This window comes from Pelmatolapia mariae, linkage group LG4, assembly GCF_036321145.2.
Source record: "Pelmatolapia mariae isolate MD_Pm_ZW linkage group LG4, Pm_UMD_F_2, whole genome shotgun sequence".
NCBI lineage: Eukaryota > Metazoa > Chordata > Actinopteri > Cichliformes > Cichlidae > Pelmatolapia > Pelmatolapia mariae.
This window is the reverse complement of record NC_086230.1, coordinates 12,394,824-12,410,225: the sequence shown is the minus strand read 5'-3', so window position 1 is coordinate 12,410,225 and position 15,402 is coordinate 12,394,824. Positions and strand designations below refer to the sequence as shown.

Sequence of the window (15,402 nt, the reverse complement as noted above, 5' to 3'; positions counted from 1 at the left end):
AAAATAGTTTCTGAAGTAAGGTTACTTGCGAATTACTTTGCAGAATGCACCCTGCTTAAAGTAGATCGCTCCCCGTCACACAACCAGACAGTAACTGTGCTGCTCGAATGTAATTTTAGAGAAGATCTGCTCCATTGTAGCATAGGTTAAAGGAGGAATGTCACTTGAGCTTTACGCTCAGTGAAAAGCTTGCTCTGACCTCGCTTATTCAGACGGTGAGAAAGGAACCAAGATTGTTTTCTGTGCCATCAATCTGTGTACAGTTAATGGTGTTAAAAATAAAATCCAGCAGAAATAATGTGACACTTTTAGCAAACGCTACCATTTAGAAGTGCTAACTTTCTGCTGTGCCATTTCGATGAGCTCTGACTCATCCTTGTGATGATGCTACGGGCAACTGGCATCCTGAGGGCTTTGTATACGTACACGGAGACACAGGTGTGGGTGTGGAATGACAGTAGTTTTGAATATGCTCAAGTTTACTCTTGAGTTCTTCCATTTTTATGCTACTTTTTGGCTGATATTTGACCCTTTTTGTATTAATCTACACATTGTTTTTTCACATTTTTTGTTTTTTATTTCTATCTTTCCATTTTTTAAAATACTGCTGCTTACCTCATCCTTTTTTTTTTTTTCGTCTCAATTTATTTGTCTCTAACGCCTCTCCATCTTTCTGTGCTCATTAGGTTCGAGTTTCCAGACCAGTTACCTCTGGACGAGTTCCTCCAGAAGCCAGACTCAAAGGACCCAGCCAACTACATCCTCCACGCTGTGCTAGTCCACAGCGGGGACAACCATGGCGGTCACTACGTCGTCTATCTTAACCCCAAAGGAGACGGCAAAGTGAGTGTCAAGGATCCAATAGTGAGAACAATTTTTTTTTTCTGCACTTTTCACCAAAAATGCTGTGGGGTGTGTGTGCTTTGGGATTCATATTTGTTGGGGTTTGTATGCTACTCGATGTAAATTTGCAAAAAAACAAAAATGAGTTTATGTTATGGAGGAATTCAGAGCTATGTTACCTTGGCTCTTGACCTTAAGTGTTTATTAATTACATACAGCTGCATGCATTAAGATTCAAGGGTTGAGAGTCAGAATAAGTGCCTCCCAGGTCTGCAGTGATTATTATACTGAAAATGATAGAACACACAAGCTTCCTGACAGGTGAGATGATATCACCTAATGTCAGAAAAGGGATGTTTCACAATTTAGATGTTTAGTGGAGTAAACGCTGTCAGAAAAGATGTGTTAGTGTAAAGAGTGGGATGTAAACACGAGCTCTCAGCTCAAGTCAGACTCTGCTGTGCCAAAAAAACAAAAAAAAAGGACTCTTAATCTCATACTCATCGAGTAAACCCCTCTGATATGCACACATCAGTGTGATGTTACTTTAATTCTGCATTTGGGTTTGTGTGACAATGATTGTCTTAAGTGCTCTCTGGTTTTTCTCTTTTATCCCCTCCACTCCAATCCTTGGTGGTTGCCCCACCCCTATCTCGCCTCTGCTCCTCATCCTCCTCTGGCTTCCTCATCTCTGGCTGCGACCCCATCCTGCAATCACCATCTGTCTCCGTCTATCATTCTGTCTCTTTCTGCAGTGGTGCAAGTTTGATGATGACGTAGTGTCACGATGCACCAAGGAGGAGGCCATAGAACACAACTACGGCGGACACGACGACGACCTCTCCGTCCGCCACTGCACCAACGCGTACATGTTGGTCTACATCCGTGAGTCCAAGCTCAGTAAGTAAACATCCTTCCTTCTTCACTCGTCATTTAAAAAACATTGGTATGAGAAACTGTCCCAGCAACACATGAAGGGTTCCTCTCAGCTGATGAGTGCAAATAAAATTCCTCTTTCACATGGAGGTGACTGTACTGAATAATACTGTTGTACTAAATTATCACTTCTGCCGTTTGACCTACACTCAGGCGAGGTGCTCCAGCCGATGACCGATGTGGACATCCCCCAGCAACTGGTGGAGCGTCTGCAGGAGGAGAAGAGGGTGGAGGCACAGAAGAGGAAGGAACGCCAAGAGGCTCACCTCTACATGCAGGTCCAGGTAGGGAATCGGAGGTTATTTAAGTGCTCTGTGGTGCTTTGATACTTTGCGATCAAAATACTTGGGTGGCTGAATAATTTAGTATACAGCACATGAGAAACCGACAGTGTAGGAAGTACAGGAGAAAACTGAAGCTGTGTTTGTGGATTTCAGGTAAAGCCACATTTGTGTCGAAACACCACACCTAGCAGCCTGTGCCGTTTTATGCCATCATACTGTAATCTGGATGGTGTGGTGTTTATTGCTTAAGGTGTGTAAAGGTGCAGGACTTCGTACAGTACTTCTTGGATTATTTATTCATATTAATCAGTGTATTTGTTCTGTTGAAGCTCGAACTTGAACCCAATAAAGTCGACCTCCATAAGAGGCCTGACAGAGACAGCTTAGTTCGTGAGAAGCTATGCAAAGTATAACATCGTACACCTTTAGACGGGGCAGATATGTTTCATAGGTGGATGAATGCTGAGTTTCAGTGCGATAAGAATGAACTGTTTTGCCTTTTTAAAATGAGTAGATGACGTTTAGACATTTATGTTGGATCGGATCGTCGGGCTACCGATGGGCCGGAAAATGGAAGCTTCTTCTTTCTGTCAAGCAAAGTGTTCGAGTGTTTTGTTGGAGTCGGTGTAACCTACAAGCGGCACGCACAACTGCAGGTGTTCTTGCTGTGGTTTGGCAGTCTCTGTGTGGTTGAGATGGGGAGAAGAGCAGTCAGTGATAATGAGGAAATGGCTTGTTAAATGATAAAGGTTTACCCTTTTCAGCACTGACTTACTTACTTGTTCGAGTATTAAGGCAGCACAAAGGCTAATTACGCTCATTATTTTCCTCTGAAGAGGTGATAAGCGTAACATTTAAAGGCTGTAATGAGGCTGTGTGAAACTTTGCTTTGCACTTTGCCTGTAAGCCATCAGAACTGACACCTCATTGAAAGTCTTAGCAGTGGAGCACCCCTCTAAACAGAAAGCTCTACATAATTATGATTTCTTTTGTGTGTGTGTGTGTGTGTGTGTGTGTGTGTGTGTGTGTGTCAAGCAGATTGCTTAGACAAAAGCTTAAAAGACTTTTGATGCAGTTAGCTACTGACTGCTGCAGTGAAATGTCACCACCAGTGTGGATACAAAGAATGAAGCTCTTGCTTTGTCAAGATATAGAGATAACTTGGGTGTGGGGGAGTGAGTTTTCATTGCATGAAGTCTTTAGTCTCTTATTTTTCACACTTTGGTTCTTGGTCCAGTTATGCTAACGCTGTTCATCTTCCTTCTCTGGGCAGATGGTGACCGAGGACCAGTTTTGCGGTCATCAGGGCAACGACATGTACGACGAGGAGAAAGTGAAGTACACGGTCTTCAAGGTCCTGAAGAGCTCCACGCTGCAAGAGTTTGTCCAGAACCTCTCCCAGACCATGGTGAGGCATCTGTGGGACTGTATGCTCTTTGATGGTGATGGATATTTGGATGAAATTTCTAACTTTTTTTTTTTTTTAAAGAATAAATTAAACCATTTAAGATTAACTGTGAAGAGTTTTTAGTTTGTAGATTTCAAGATGCATGAAATGTTTAGTCAGTAAACTTATCTTTCATCAAAGTAACTTGTGCTAGGTGGAAGTTTTAATATTTGTGAAAGAAACCGCATTCACGCACATGCTGTGTCTCAGGTTCACGCTTTGACCCCAGGCTGAAAGAGAGGGCTTGTTAGCTTGTCAACAGTGCGGAGCACACATGTACACACACTTGCTTAAATTCTGGCTCCCTGCGGTTGATCAGTAAATACCAGTTGGAAATTTTAGTCTTGATGTCTTTTTCTCAACACATTTCTGCTTTTCCCACATCTTATACGCAAATTGAAACTTGTGTATTCATGTGCCGCAGGGTTTTCCACAGGACCAGATGAGGCTCTGGCCCATGCAGGCCCGTAGCAACGGAACCAAGCGACCTGCCATGCTCGACTACGAGGCCGATTGCAACAAGTCGGTAGGTGTTTGTGCCTGCGACACACATCTTCAAAAATTCCTGTATACTTTGGCCAGTTTTTTGCATTAAAATAATGAAAGAAAGCTGCCAGTGGACCAGAACAACTGTGCTAAGATCAGTTCAAAAATATGCAGGATTTAGAGCATGGGTGTGCTTTTATCCCTTAATAGTGCACTGCATAACTGCCAGGGAAAACAAGGTCCTTCTAGAAGGAACTATCACTACCTGAAATATTTTTTTATGAATCATTATCTAAATTGAGTTTAATTTGAATCCCTGGATAACTACTCCATGTATAGAATCACCTGTCAAATCTCTCTTTTTTAAAAAATAAAATAAAGTCTTTTTTTCTTTACAAGTTTTCCATATAATGCAACAGTTTTGTCACTTTAATTCCTGGGACCACCCCTGAGTTTATGACTCACTTAATCAGTTAAATGTAACATAAGAAACTTTTTTTTTTAAAGATTTGAACATTTTTGTGTTTCAGATGATCGACTTGAGTGACAATGAGAACCCCTGGACAATATTTTTGGAGACTGTCGATCCAGAGATGGCAGCCAGTGGGGCCACGTTACCCAAGTTTGATAAAGACCGTAAGTTCTCCAGCCATCGGCGCTCATCATCAGACTTTGAGTCTTAGCACTTTCTTTTTTCTAAACTTTTAAAATATCATTTTTGTAGAAAACATGTTCTTCAGGTGTCAGTCTCTGATTTCACTTAAATAGCTGCCTGCGTTGGTACAGTGTAGATAAGAATAATCGACACAATGCCTTAGAGGTCACAGTCATAAACATAGAGTACTGGCTACTCAGTAACATAGTTACTCAGGCACAGCTGGCTGCCGGCGGAGCTCACGGGCACGTCACTGCAACCCCCCCTGGCTTCTGCTCCGCGGCTGCTGAGTGATCCCTCATCTGGGACTCTCCTCAGCTCTTTCTGGGACAGTGGCGCGGCTGCCCCTCTGTTGGTCTTCCTTGGTCTCTTGTGTTCTGGGGGCCTCTGGATGTCTGGAGTTTTGATCTCCTCCATACCTGCTTCATGCCCTGGAGGATGGGACTGTGGCCCCCCACACCCTCTGGCAGATCATTACATTAAGGAACCTTTTAAATACAAGCGCGCTCATGCTCACAGGTGTACACACAGGTGATCACACACACAAACTACACCCTTTTTGGCTCCTACCTCAAAGCACACTGTGCGCTGTCGATCTTACGTGCTGCACAATAATGTTTAATATTAAGTATTTAGCGTTATATTCCCATATATCATTGTGATGTTGTTTATTCTATTACTCTCGTTTTCTTCTGCTTGTTTTCTTTTTTCTTTCCCAACAGGTGATCCAGGTGATCGATATATGTATTTTTTTGTCTGCTTATTTTGTTGGTTTTTGTTTTTTGCCCTTTATCCCCGTCCCTCTTCTTCGCTGTTTTTTTTTTTTTCTTCCACCTCTTTCTTTCTCCCTTTTCTTTTCCCCTGTCCCGTATCTAGCAAGTAAAAAAAATAAATAAATAAATAAAATAAAATAAACAAAAGGTAAATCAAATGGACAATTACGGCAAGGCTGGGATGGTCCATTTGGTAAAGTAAATCCGTTGGGCATCTTTCTTCGCCTTTAGACAATAATTCTGATGGCAAAAGAACCAAACGGGACAGGTTTAAAAAAAAAAACAAACAAAAAAAAACAGTTACTGATCGGTTTGAATGTTGATGGGTCTGTTCTGAGTGTTTATGATTATTAACACTGTGTTTAGCTGCTGATTAAAGGCTCTGGCATGCTACTGTTTGTAGTGCGATGTTGTAGCTGCCTGCTGCCACTTGGGGTCAATGTCAGAAACATGCGGGAAAAACCGCAAATGTAGTTTACGTAGTGTTGGTGATCCTTGTGGTTTGTGAAAAACAACTTTCATAGTGGAACTAAGTGAACCCGAAGGTTAAAAATACAAGAACTGCAAACCCTTGGACGTATCTCTTTGTTTCTCAGTTCGCTCAATCTTTCCCTTTGCATAGCTGGAGAACTGCATCAACAGACACAAATGCAGAACCATAAGTGGCGTTTTGTGCTTTGTTTAGTGTTTCAGTTGAACAATATTTATGCAAATTGAAGCTATACTGCTCCTCAACCACTTCTTTGGCAGACGTGTTGTATAGCTGCTGATTTCACCTTGCCCTGTTTTGGTTTGTTTTTCTCTTCTAGATGATGTCATGTTGTTCTTGAAGATGTATGACCCCAAAACCAGAAGCTTAAATTATTGTGGACATATCTACACACCTATATCCTGCAAAATAAGTAAGTGTGACTCTGTTATGACCTCAGTACCCTGTCATAAGGTGCAGTGTATGAATTCTTCGTCTGCAGTGAACATAAAGATTTTGAGATTTTTCTCTGCTTCTCTTTTTTTCCCTCTAACCAGGAGACCTGCTGCCAGTCATGTGTGAGAGAGCAGGATTTCAGCAGGAAACTAGCCTTATCCTCTATGAGGTGATCTATTTCTGTGACGCCCAGTCGCTGACACACTCCTGTCTTTTTCTCACTTGCTCCCTCACACTCTCACATTCTCAGGCTCCTCTATCTGGCACAGAAGCTGTGTGTCAGGCTCTCATGTGCACACTTGCACACTGTCATGTGTAGGCCTTGGTGATAATATATCTGCCACAAAAATAAATACTCTCTTGCACTTAGCAGATAAATTGACTGCATAACCCTGGATGCTTGGTGTGTTACAGGAAGTAAAGCCCAATCTAACAGAGCGGATACAGGACTATGATGTCTCTCTGGACAAGGCCCTGGACGAGCTCATGGACGGGGACATCATTGTCTTCCAGAAGTAAGTTGTTTTGGGGGGGTTTTTGGCACTTGTGCTTTGAGAAATCTACCAAATTTATATCTTGGTGCGTTTCACATTGTGGATTGGCTCCACCAGTCAAATAAATTCTTGTTAAAGTTGATGTGCAGTGTAATCCTGGGAGGTGTTTCTTTTAGGAGCTTTGCCAGATTATAAGAACTTCCCGAGGTCGACACGCTTCAAGTTGCCTTCATTTTAAATGTCTCTCTTTAATGACGCTCTGGTTGAGAAATTGTTGTAGAACTTGTTAGCTTTACTTGTTATGTCTGTGCCCTCAGTGATTGCCTCATTTACTTCTTGACCTGCTCTTTCTGTCCTTGACCTCTACCTTCACTTCACTCACACTTCCCTCTGTCGCATTGATCTCTGTTTTCCCGTCATTACAACACATCCCGTACCTCAAACTGTCTTTCCAACCTTTCTCCAACACCACAGGGACGACCCAGAGAACGACAGCAGCGAGCTGCCTACGGCCAAGGACTACTTCCGGGATCTCTACCACCGGGTGGACGTCATTTTCTGCGACAAGACCATCCACAACGACCCCGGCTTTGTGGTCACACTGTCGAACCGCATGAACTATTTTCAGGTACGATCGGTTGAGGTTCTTTGGATGAATATTGATTTACTCTTATTATTTCATTTTTTTATAAATACTAATGTGAAGCTGCCATTATACGAAGACTGATATTTTTTTTTTTGCTGCTACTGTTAATCCAGGAGTGGATTTCTGCTGCCCCCCACCCCCTCCACCTGCTAGCATTAAATTTGACTGACAGGTGAAATCTGACAGGCCCGTCATGAACTGTCTGTTTTTGTGTTTGTCAGGTGGCTAAGACTGTAGCGCAGAGGTTGAACACAGATCCCATGCTACTGCAGTTCTTCAAGTCACAGGGGTAGGAGGCTTGTCTCATCCACACACACACACATTGCATTCTTCGTAAATGTAGTAACAATAACAGTGCATAATAGTGATTGACTTTCTTTCTTTTTAAGCCGTTGTTCTCACTGTAAGCCAAAATATGGCATTTATAGTCAGAAAAAATGCAGTTAAGGGCTTTGAAACAACACTGAACATGAAGTCAACTACAAGGGAGAGAACTTTAGTTCTTGCTTTGCACATAACTGAGTAATTATGCTTTTGCTGTAGCATAATTATCCCTTTTTTGTGGTTTTGACAAAAAAAAGGTTACACTAAACAAAGGCTTTTCCTGCATAGAGGGACTGTGACAAAATGTTTCTGACCGGTGTCGTTATTTTTGGTGTTTTATTTACTAAAGCGTGTTATGTTGCTTCTTAATCGGATGGTCAGAAAGAACAGGAAACCACATGGATTTGGGCCAAATAACTGACTCACCTTCACTGTACGTAGATCGATCTCGCTGACGTGCGTAGTCATCTCCCAAAAGGCTCATTTGGAGCCAGGAAAATCTGCTAAAGACGGCCTGTACTTTAATGAATAATACAGTGTTGTTTCAAGGCTGTTTTTTCCTAAATAACTCAAAATCCTGTCGTTCTGTTTGACATGTAGAAAGGAACGTGTAGAGCGCATTTGAATAGTGTTGTGACTCGTAGCTTTTGTCAGGTTTGCCTTTGATTTGATTACTTGCAGTTGTCAGTAGAAATGTTGCATAACCTGTCCCCCCTCCACCTGTCTTCTGTTGTTTTTCCTCCTACTCTTCCCTCTCCCTCTGTGCTTCTTTTTTTTCGTCTTGCTCTGCTGTTCACCTCCACCTCTGCTTCTTTGCTTCTTTTCCTCCCATTTTTCTGTCTCTTCTCCTTCCACCCTTCTTCCCTCCCCTTTGTTGTCCTCCCCCCCTGCCTGGTGGTGTGGTGGCCAGGTACAGGGACGGTCCAGGGAATCCTCTCAGACACAACTATGAGGGAACGCTGCGGGACCTGCTGCAATTCTTCAAGCCTCGGCAGCCCAAGAAACTCTACTACCAGCAGGTAGGACTGGTTTGTCTACTTTTTCTGTGTCAGGATTTCAAGTTTGTCTTTGTTCTCTCTTTCGAGTAAGATAACTGCCGTTTCCCCTGAAAAGGAGCTCAGTGTTTCATAGTGCCGGTAATAATTCTGGTAATCTTAAATGTCTTTTTGTCTTTCCTCCGTTATAAAATATAAAATGCTGTCTGATAGAAAACAAAGTCATTGGGGTAAAAATGTTTTCTGACTACCTGAACTTTTAACACACAAATGGTTGTGAGAACTTCTTTTTATTTATTTCAAATCTTTCATTGCAAACCAAATGTCAGCTTTAAATGATCACAATAAATATAAACACATGGTCAATACGCAAGTCCTAAAATTAGCACCTCTAAGTGTGAGGCCACTGTTTTCCATGGCCATGGCCCGGAAAACAGTGCTGTTTGGCTCAGGAACGAGTTACACCCTCAGGTGGAGGACTTATCTCAGTGTCTTGTTCATGAGCGACGGGGATTTGTATCTTGATCTACGTCCTTACTCTCACCTACGTCACGAGCTTTGGGTAGTGACCAAAAGAATTACATCATAGATACAAAAGGCAGAATTTGTTTTCTCTGAAGGTTGGCTAATTTCTCCCTGAGAGAAAGCGTGAGGGGTTCAGCTATTTGTAAGGGACAGGGTATAGATAGCTCCTCCATGTTGAAAGGAGCTAGTTGAGGTGGTTCAGGCATCTGACTGTGATGTCTACTGCTTGACGTGTTCACGTTACCCTGGCCCCAGGGTAGACCCACGACACACGGGGGAGACCACATTTCCCAACTGGCCTGGGAACGCTTTTGAGTTCCCCCGGATGAGCTGGAGGAGGTGGCTGGGGGAGAGGGAGGTCTTGGTTTCTCTGCTTAGGCTGCTGGCCCAGTGACCCGGCCCCAGATAAGCAGAAGAAAATCGAAGGCCACATCCTACAAAAGTCCACAAAAGGAATAACTTTGTTTTTCTCTCTCTCTCTCTCTTTCTCCGTTATGTATTCACAGTTAAAGATGAAGATAACAGACTTTGAGAACAGGAGGAGTTTTAAATCCATATGGCTCAACAGCCAGTTCAGAGAGGAGGTACGACACTCAAAACCCCCCCAAAAACCTTTACATAAGGAGAAACGTTTCTGTGATTCAAACATAGACATGAAACTGTTTCTTGTGTTGCAGGAGATTACTCTTTACCCTGACAAGCACGGCTGTGTGCGGGACCTTTTGGAAGAATGTAAAAAGGCTGTGGAGCTGTCTGAAAATGGCTCTGAGAAGCTCAGGTATCCATCTGTGTTTGGCTTGCTTGTCTTCCTCTCGGTGGTTGCAATCAGAACTTTTTGACAGCTGCTCCAGCTGTTCTGCCGTACGGGGAGTTTGCATCTGATGCTAAACTGAGTTAAAATTAAAAAATCGAGCACACTATGGTCCGTTTTAGCTTTTTGAACATTATCTTTGACACTGGGCAAATCACTAGAGATTGAGTGCTTGTTGTTGTGGCCTAGACTGTCTGTAGTCAGTTTATCGCTTTAGTTTTCCAGATCATCGTGATCCAGGTAACATTTTGGCTTTTGTTTAACCCCTTTGTTTTGTTTTTTTAATCTAATTCTAACCACGTGCGAAATGTGTGCGTCTTCTCCTTTTTTTAAACACTTTTCACGTACTTGAAATTATAGTCTGACAATTACAACCCTCACAGCAACCGCAGCCTGCACAGCCCCATTTCATTCTGTAAACCTGCTCTCTGTGACTGCACTGGCACCTTTCCCTTTAGTTTTGTTGAATTTCTTGTTTTCCCTGGTGTGATGTCAGAATCAGATTTTGCTGCATTTGAGAAGCTCCTGCAGAGCGTTAATGCCTCCTCCCTCGTTCTCCCTCTGCAGGCTGTTAGAGATAGTAAGCTATAAAATCATCGGAGTTCACCAGGAGGACGAGCTGCTAGAATGTTTATCTCCTGCTGCCAGCCGCACCTTCAGAATAGAGGTGAGTGTTTATGCGAGGCGTTGCCTGTGCAGCGCGTTTCACCGTGTCGTTTATTTTATGTTAGCCGCTTAACTTCCACTTAACATGCCGTCAGACCGACACTGTATTTTTGCCCTCACAGCCAGTCAGTTAGCAGTAGAAGTATTACTTCTTCATGCTTGTTAAAGGTTAAATACCAAGCTTCTGGCTCAGTTTTCTCTGTAGCTCTTGCGTCATTACAGCATGTTAAAAACTTTGACCAGCAGGTGTCGGTAAAAACAGTTGGTTTATTTTAAAATTTTATAGTCAATGGTTTGATCTGAGCTTATTTTCTTCCTTCATCTCTCTTGTGCTGCTTGGCTTTTTCAGGAGATTCCTTTGGACCAGGTGGACTTGGATAAGGACACTGAAATGCTAATCCCTGTTGCTCACTTCCATAAGGAGGTCTTTGGCACCTTTGGGATTCCCTTCTTGCTCAAGATCAGACAGGTGTGTGTGTTTTGTTTACTTGTACCACATAATGTGGGGATTATTATTTATTTTATTTCCTCTTGACTCACTGCCATCCCATTCTCCTATGTGCAGGGTGAGTCGTTTCGGGAGGTGATGAGGAGGATCCAGACCATGCTGGACATCCAGGAGAAAGAGTTTGAGAAGGTAGGTCATCGTTGGTTTGCTTCTTCTTAAACAGCGTTGTCCTGATGCTGAAATAATTAAAGCGTTAACATGGGGGTAGTTAACCATCAGATGTCTGTCTCTGTGTGTTTTCAGTTCAAGTTTGCAATTGTGATGATGGGTCGGCATCAGTACATCAATGAGGATGAGTACGAGGTCAACCTGAAGGACTTTGAACCACAGCCAGGTATTTACTGCCTGCGGTGCTGCTGGGAGCGATACCAGTGTAACTGCTGCTGTCACTGATACTGCACCGATTGAACGACACCAGGCTAGAGCCAAACACAAAAATAAAACAAAAGCATGAAACTGTGACAGTGCCTCGTCATCCACCACTTCAATGTCACGGCTGCTCATATTTATACAAGTTTATCCACCTAATAATGAACTTTAAAGACCTTTTATGTACACTCACTGGCCACCTTGTTAGGTACACCTTGTGTTAGTACTGGGTCGGATCTTCTTTGGCCATCAGAGCTGCCTTCATTCTTTATGGCACAGATTTAACAAGGTGCTGGAGATATTCCTCAGATACATTGACATGACAGCATCACACAGCTGCTGCAGATTTGTCGGCTGCACATCCATGATGTGAATCTCCCGTTCCACCACATCCCAAAGGTGCTCTACTGGACTGAGATCTGGTGACTGTGGAAGTTATAGCAAAGTGAACTCATCGTCACATTCAGTAAAGTAGTTCGAGGTGATTTGAGTTTTGTGACATAGTTTGCTGTCCTGCTGGAAGTAGCCATTAGAAGATGAGTCCATGGTTATAAACATGGTCTGCAGCAATACTCGGCGAGGCTGTGGTGTTTAAATGATGCTAATTTGGTACTAATATCCCCCACACCACTAAACCCCCACCAACAGCCTGAAGTGTAGATAAAAGGCAGGATGGATCCATGCTTTCATTCTGTTTATGCCGCATTATACCATCTGAATGTCACAGCAGAAATCAACTTCAGACAAGACGCTTTGATCTTTTGTGGTCCAAATTTTGTGAACCTGTATAAATTGTAGCCTCAGTTTCCTGTTCTTAGCTGACAGGAGTGCCACCTGGGCTGGTCTTCTGCTGCTGTAGCCCATCTGTTTCAGGCTATGACATTCAGAGATGCTCTTCTGCAACCTTGGTTGTAACGAGCGCTTATTTGAGAGAGAACTGCTCCCCTGATTACTGGATGTTTTCTCTTTTTCGACCGTCCTCTGTAAACCCCAGAGATGGTTGTGTGGGAAAATCCCACCAAATCAACAGTTTCTGAAACACTCAGTCTGAAACCAACAACCATGCTACATTCAAAGTCACTTAAATCACCTTTCTTCCCTGATTTTGAATTTGAACCTCAGCAGGTCACCTTCATCATGTCTGCATGGCAAAATGCACTGAGTTGCTGTCATGTGATTGGCTGATTAGATCTGTGTGTGTGTGTGTGTGTGTGTGTGTGTGTGTACACAAACAGTTACACAGGTGTACCTAACAAAGCGGCTGGCAAGTGTATTTCTGGTATTTACCACACTGCCTTTCCAGTGATTCCTCTACAAGCGTGACACGGCACCTCTGGAGGGTTCCTGTAGTTTGAATGCTGGTGTTTTGAGGGGCGGGCAGGGTGTGTGCTTGGTCTGCAGCAGTGATTGGTTCTTATTTGTAAAGTAACAGCATCAAAATGGCCAAAAAGCTCCCCTGCAGTCGATAGTTTTGATGTGTGTAGCCCAACCCAGTCACCAGAATCATTAAAACGGGATTTTATTTTCTTCACGTTCCTAATATTGGCCGGTGTGTCAGCGACACCTGAGATTAATGTGGATGTCACGCGGGCTACAGAAATACTCCCACTGCTCCTGTTACTGTTCATGTGATTTCTGTACTGCAGGTGGCGCTGTCACTCCTAATGGCCTCTCTGATGTGTCTTCCTGTGCAGGTAACATGTCCCACCCGCGCCCCTGGCTAGGGTTGGATCATTTCAACAAAGCTCCAAAGAGAGGTCGCTACACCTACCTGGAGAAAGCAATCAAGATCCACAACTAAAGCAGCCCCCACCCCCCACCTTCTCCCCTGGTCCTCCTCATCCTCTCCTGCTCCGCCTTCATCCCTACCTACTTTAACAAACCATAACCACAGACTGTAACCAACAACCGTGTGTGTGTGTGTGATTGTGCGTGAGAAAGACTGAGAGAGAGAGTGTGTGTGTGTGTGTGTGTGTGTGTATTCATCACTTCACCCCGCCTGGACACCTCTACAGCTCTACACCGGCACTATGTCTTCAGTGATTGGGATCTTGCTGCAGCTGATGGATTATTCAACCACAAAATAAACCGCACCAACCACTGACTGTTTATTTTGTTGTACATTTTATTTCTTTTCCCTTTTTCCCCCCCCTTTTTAAAAAATCGTCTCCCTCCACGTTTGAGGCTGTTCGGTTATTTTTTCTGGCTTGTCTGCCTGTTGACTGCTTTTTGTTGCCTGTTCAGAAATGGGAGACGTGTAATTGGATTTTATGGTTTAAAAAAAAAAAGAATTAAGAGGAATCACGATACAGTATAGCATATATAATATGTATGCTATATATAAATATTTTCATATATAAATATGAACTTCTAGGCTTAGTTTTCACTTCCACCTCATTTACAGCTTTTTTTCCCTTCACAATGTTTTGGGGGTTGTTTTTAAATAAAGTTGTTCAAAGGGGCATCACACTGCAGTGCGCAGAGGTCAATGAGTGTGCTGTTTGGAGGACTGACTCACAGAAAATGATGGAGACACGCAGTCGTTTTAAAAATATTAATAATTTTTGCAAAAGCAGCTGCGGGCTGGCGTCCACCCTGAAGTTCTCTGGTTTGCTCTTATGATGAGGTTTCTTTATATTTTCTGCTCCCATCCCTATAGAGCAACAAAAATCAGTATTTCCAAGTTTACACTCAAGTTCGCTTTTCCACTTAGTTTGGTTGGAGGAAAAAATTAATTTTTTCGTCTCTTTCTGCAAACCTTGTATTACTAAAAACAAAAAAAATCTGCAAAAGAGCATCTGTTTAAAATAAATGGGGAAAAATACGATTTGTCTGTATTTCCTCTTGAACGTTGGAAATTAATGTTAGAAGTTTCTCAGGTCTGGCAAAAGTACTTTTTTTTTCTGATTGTGAGTTGCTAGGTAACATTCACACACACAGATATGTTTTACCTCCCTGATGACTTCCTTTTTAGTTTTCTGGGGGTTGCTAAAGGTTTGTCCCCCCCTCCTCTCAGTCATTCCTCTTGTAAAACACACACACACGCACACACACACGCTGCAACTTCTCTCTTCTTTCTTGATTGAATCTGTCGCCCCCTGGTGGTTGGGAGCAGTAACTGCGCTGTGCTTGGTAGGGAGCTGCAGACACTTAGAGCCCCACTGGTTTGAGGATTGTGTAGAGACAAAAAACCAGCATTGTAAGAAACACTTTAAGCCCTATGAATTTACTTTTTCTTTTGTTAATTTCAGGTTTTGTTTTCTTCTCTTTCTTTTAAAGCACAGATGGAATGCACCCCTAATAGCGCATAGCTGGCTCTGTACAGACAACATTTAAGAATTGTATATTTAAAAATATGAACGTGTAAAATTTAAGAGAAACACACGCCTTTGTTGTTGGGTACAGAAGGAGCCAGGTGTTCATATTTCTTGTGTGTAGGTTTCTTTTTTGTTTGTTTGTTTTGCGTTCCTGATGTACCATTGACAGGTTTTTCCCCCCTCTGTTACATTTGGATTGTTTTTCTTTTAAAAACTAACTGCATTGGTTTGTCTTGTTAAGAAGTGCAGTACAGAGATGACCTGCAGAATCACACCTTAATTTGATCTTTTCCACTTTAAAATCCTCAGTGTAGCAGCAGTGTACGACAACTATTCCTGTATATTGCCTTTTTGCTGGAAAATGTATGTTGAATAAAAATTTTCTATAAAAACAAATA

General features: G+C 42.7%; 1 protein-coding gene across 6 annotated transcripts in view; it reads left to right on the top strand.

The window, feature by feature from the left end:
- usp7 (ubiquitin specific peptidase 7 (herpes virus-associated)) overlaps positions 1-15,402 on the top strand; it is a 25,689-nt gene extending 10,287 nt beyond the window's left edge. For 4 of the 6 annotated variants that reach the window (XM_063471488.1, XM_063471487.1, XM_063471486.1 and 1 more), the window contains exons 13-31: positions 687-864; positions 1,599-1,743; positions 1,933-2,063; positions 3,337-3,471; positions 3,935-4,036; positions 4,527-4,632; positions 6,234-6,326; positions 6,451-6,518; positions 6,764-6,864; positions 7,318-7,471; positions 7,711-7,778; positions 8,724-8,832; positions 9,840-9,917; positions 10,011-10,111; positions 10,712-10,811; positions 11,160-11,279; positions 11,376-11,447; positions 11,562-11,652; positions 13,382-15,402. In XM_063471488.1, coding sequence (XP_063327558.1) covers positions 687-864; positions 1,599-1,743; positions 1,933-2,063; positions 3,337-3,471; positions 3,935-4,036; positions 4,527-4,632; positions 6,234-6,326; positions 6,451-6,518; positions 6,764-6,864; positions 7,318-7,471; positions 7,711-7,778; positions 8,724-8,832; positions 9,840-9,917; positions 10,011-10,111; positions 10,712-10,811; positions 11,160-11,279; positions 11,376-11,447; positions 11,562-11,652; positions 13,382-13,488 — 2,059 coding nt within the window. In that variant the 3' untranslated portion in view covers positions 13,489-15,402. The remainder of the gene's footprint in view (positions 1-686; positions 865-1,598; positions 1,744-1,932; positions 2,064-3,336; positions 3,472-3,934; positions 4,037-4,526; positions 4,633-6,233; positions 6,327-6,450; positions 6,519-6,763; positions 6,865-7,317; positions 7,472-7,710; positions 7,779-8,723; positions 8,833-9,839; positions 9,918-10,010; positions 10,112-10,711; positions 10,812-11,159; positions 11,280-11,375; positions 11,448-11,561; positions 11,653-13,381) is intronic. The other 2 variants (XM_063471483.1, XM_063471482.1) reach the window with 2 other exon arrangements.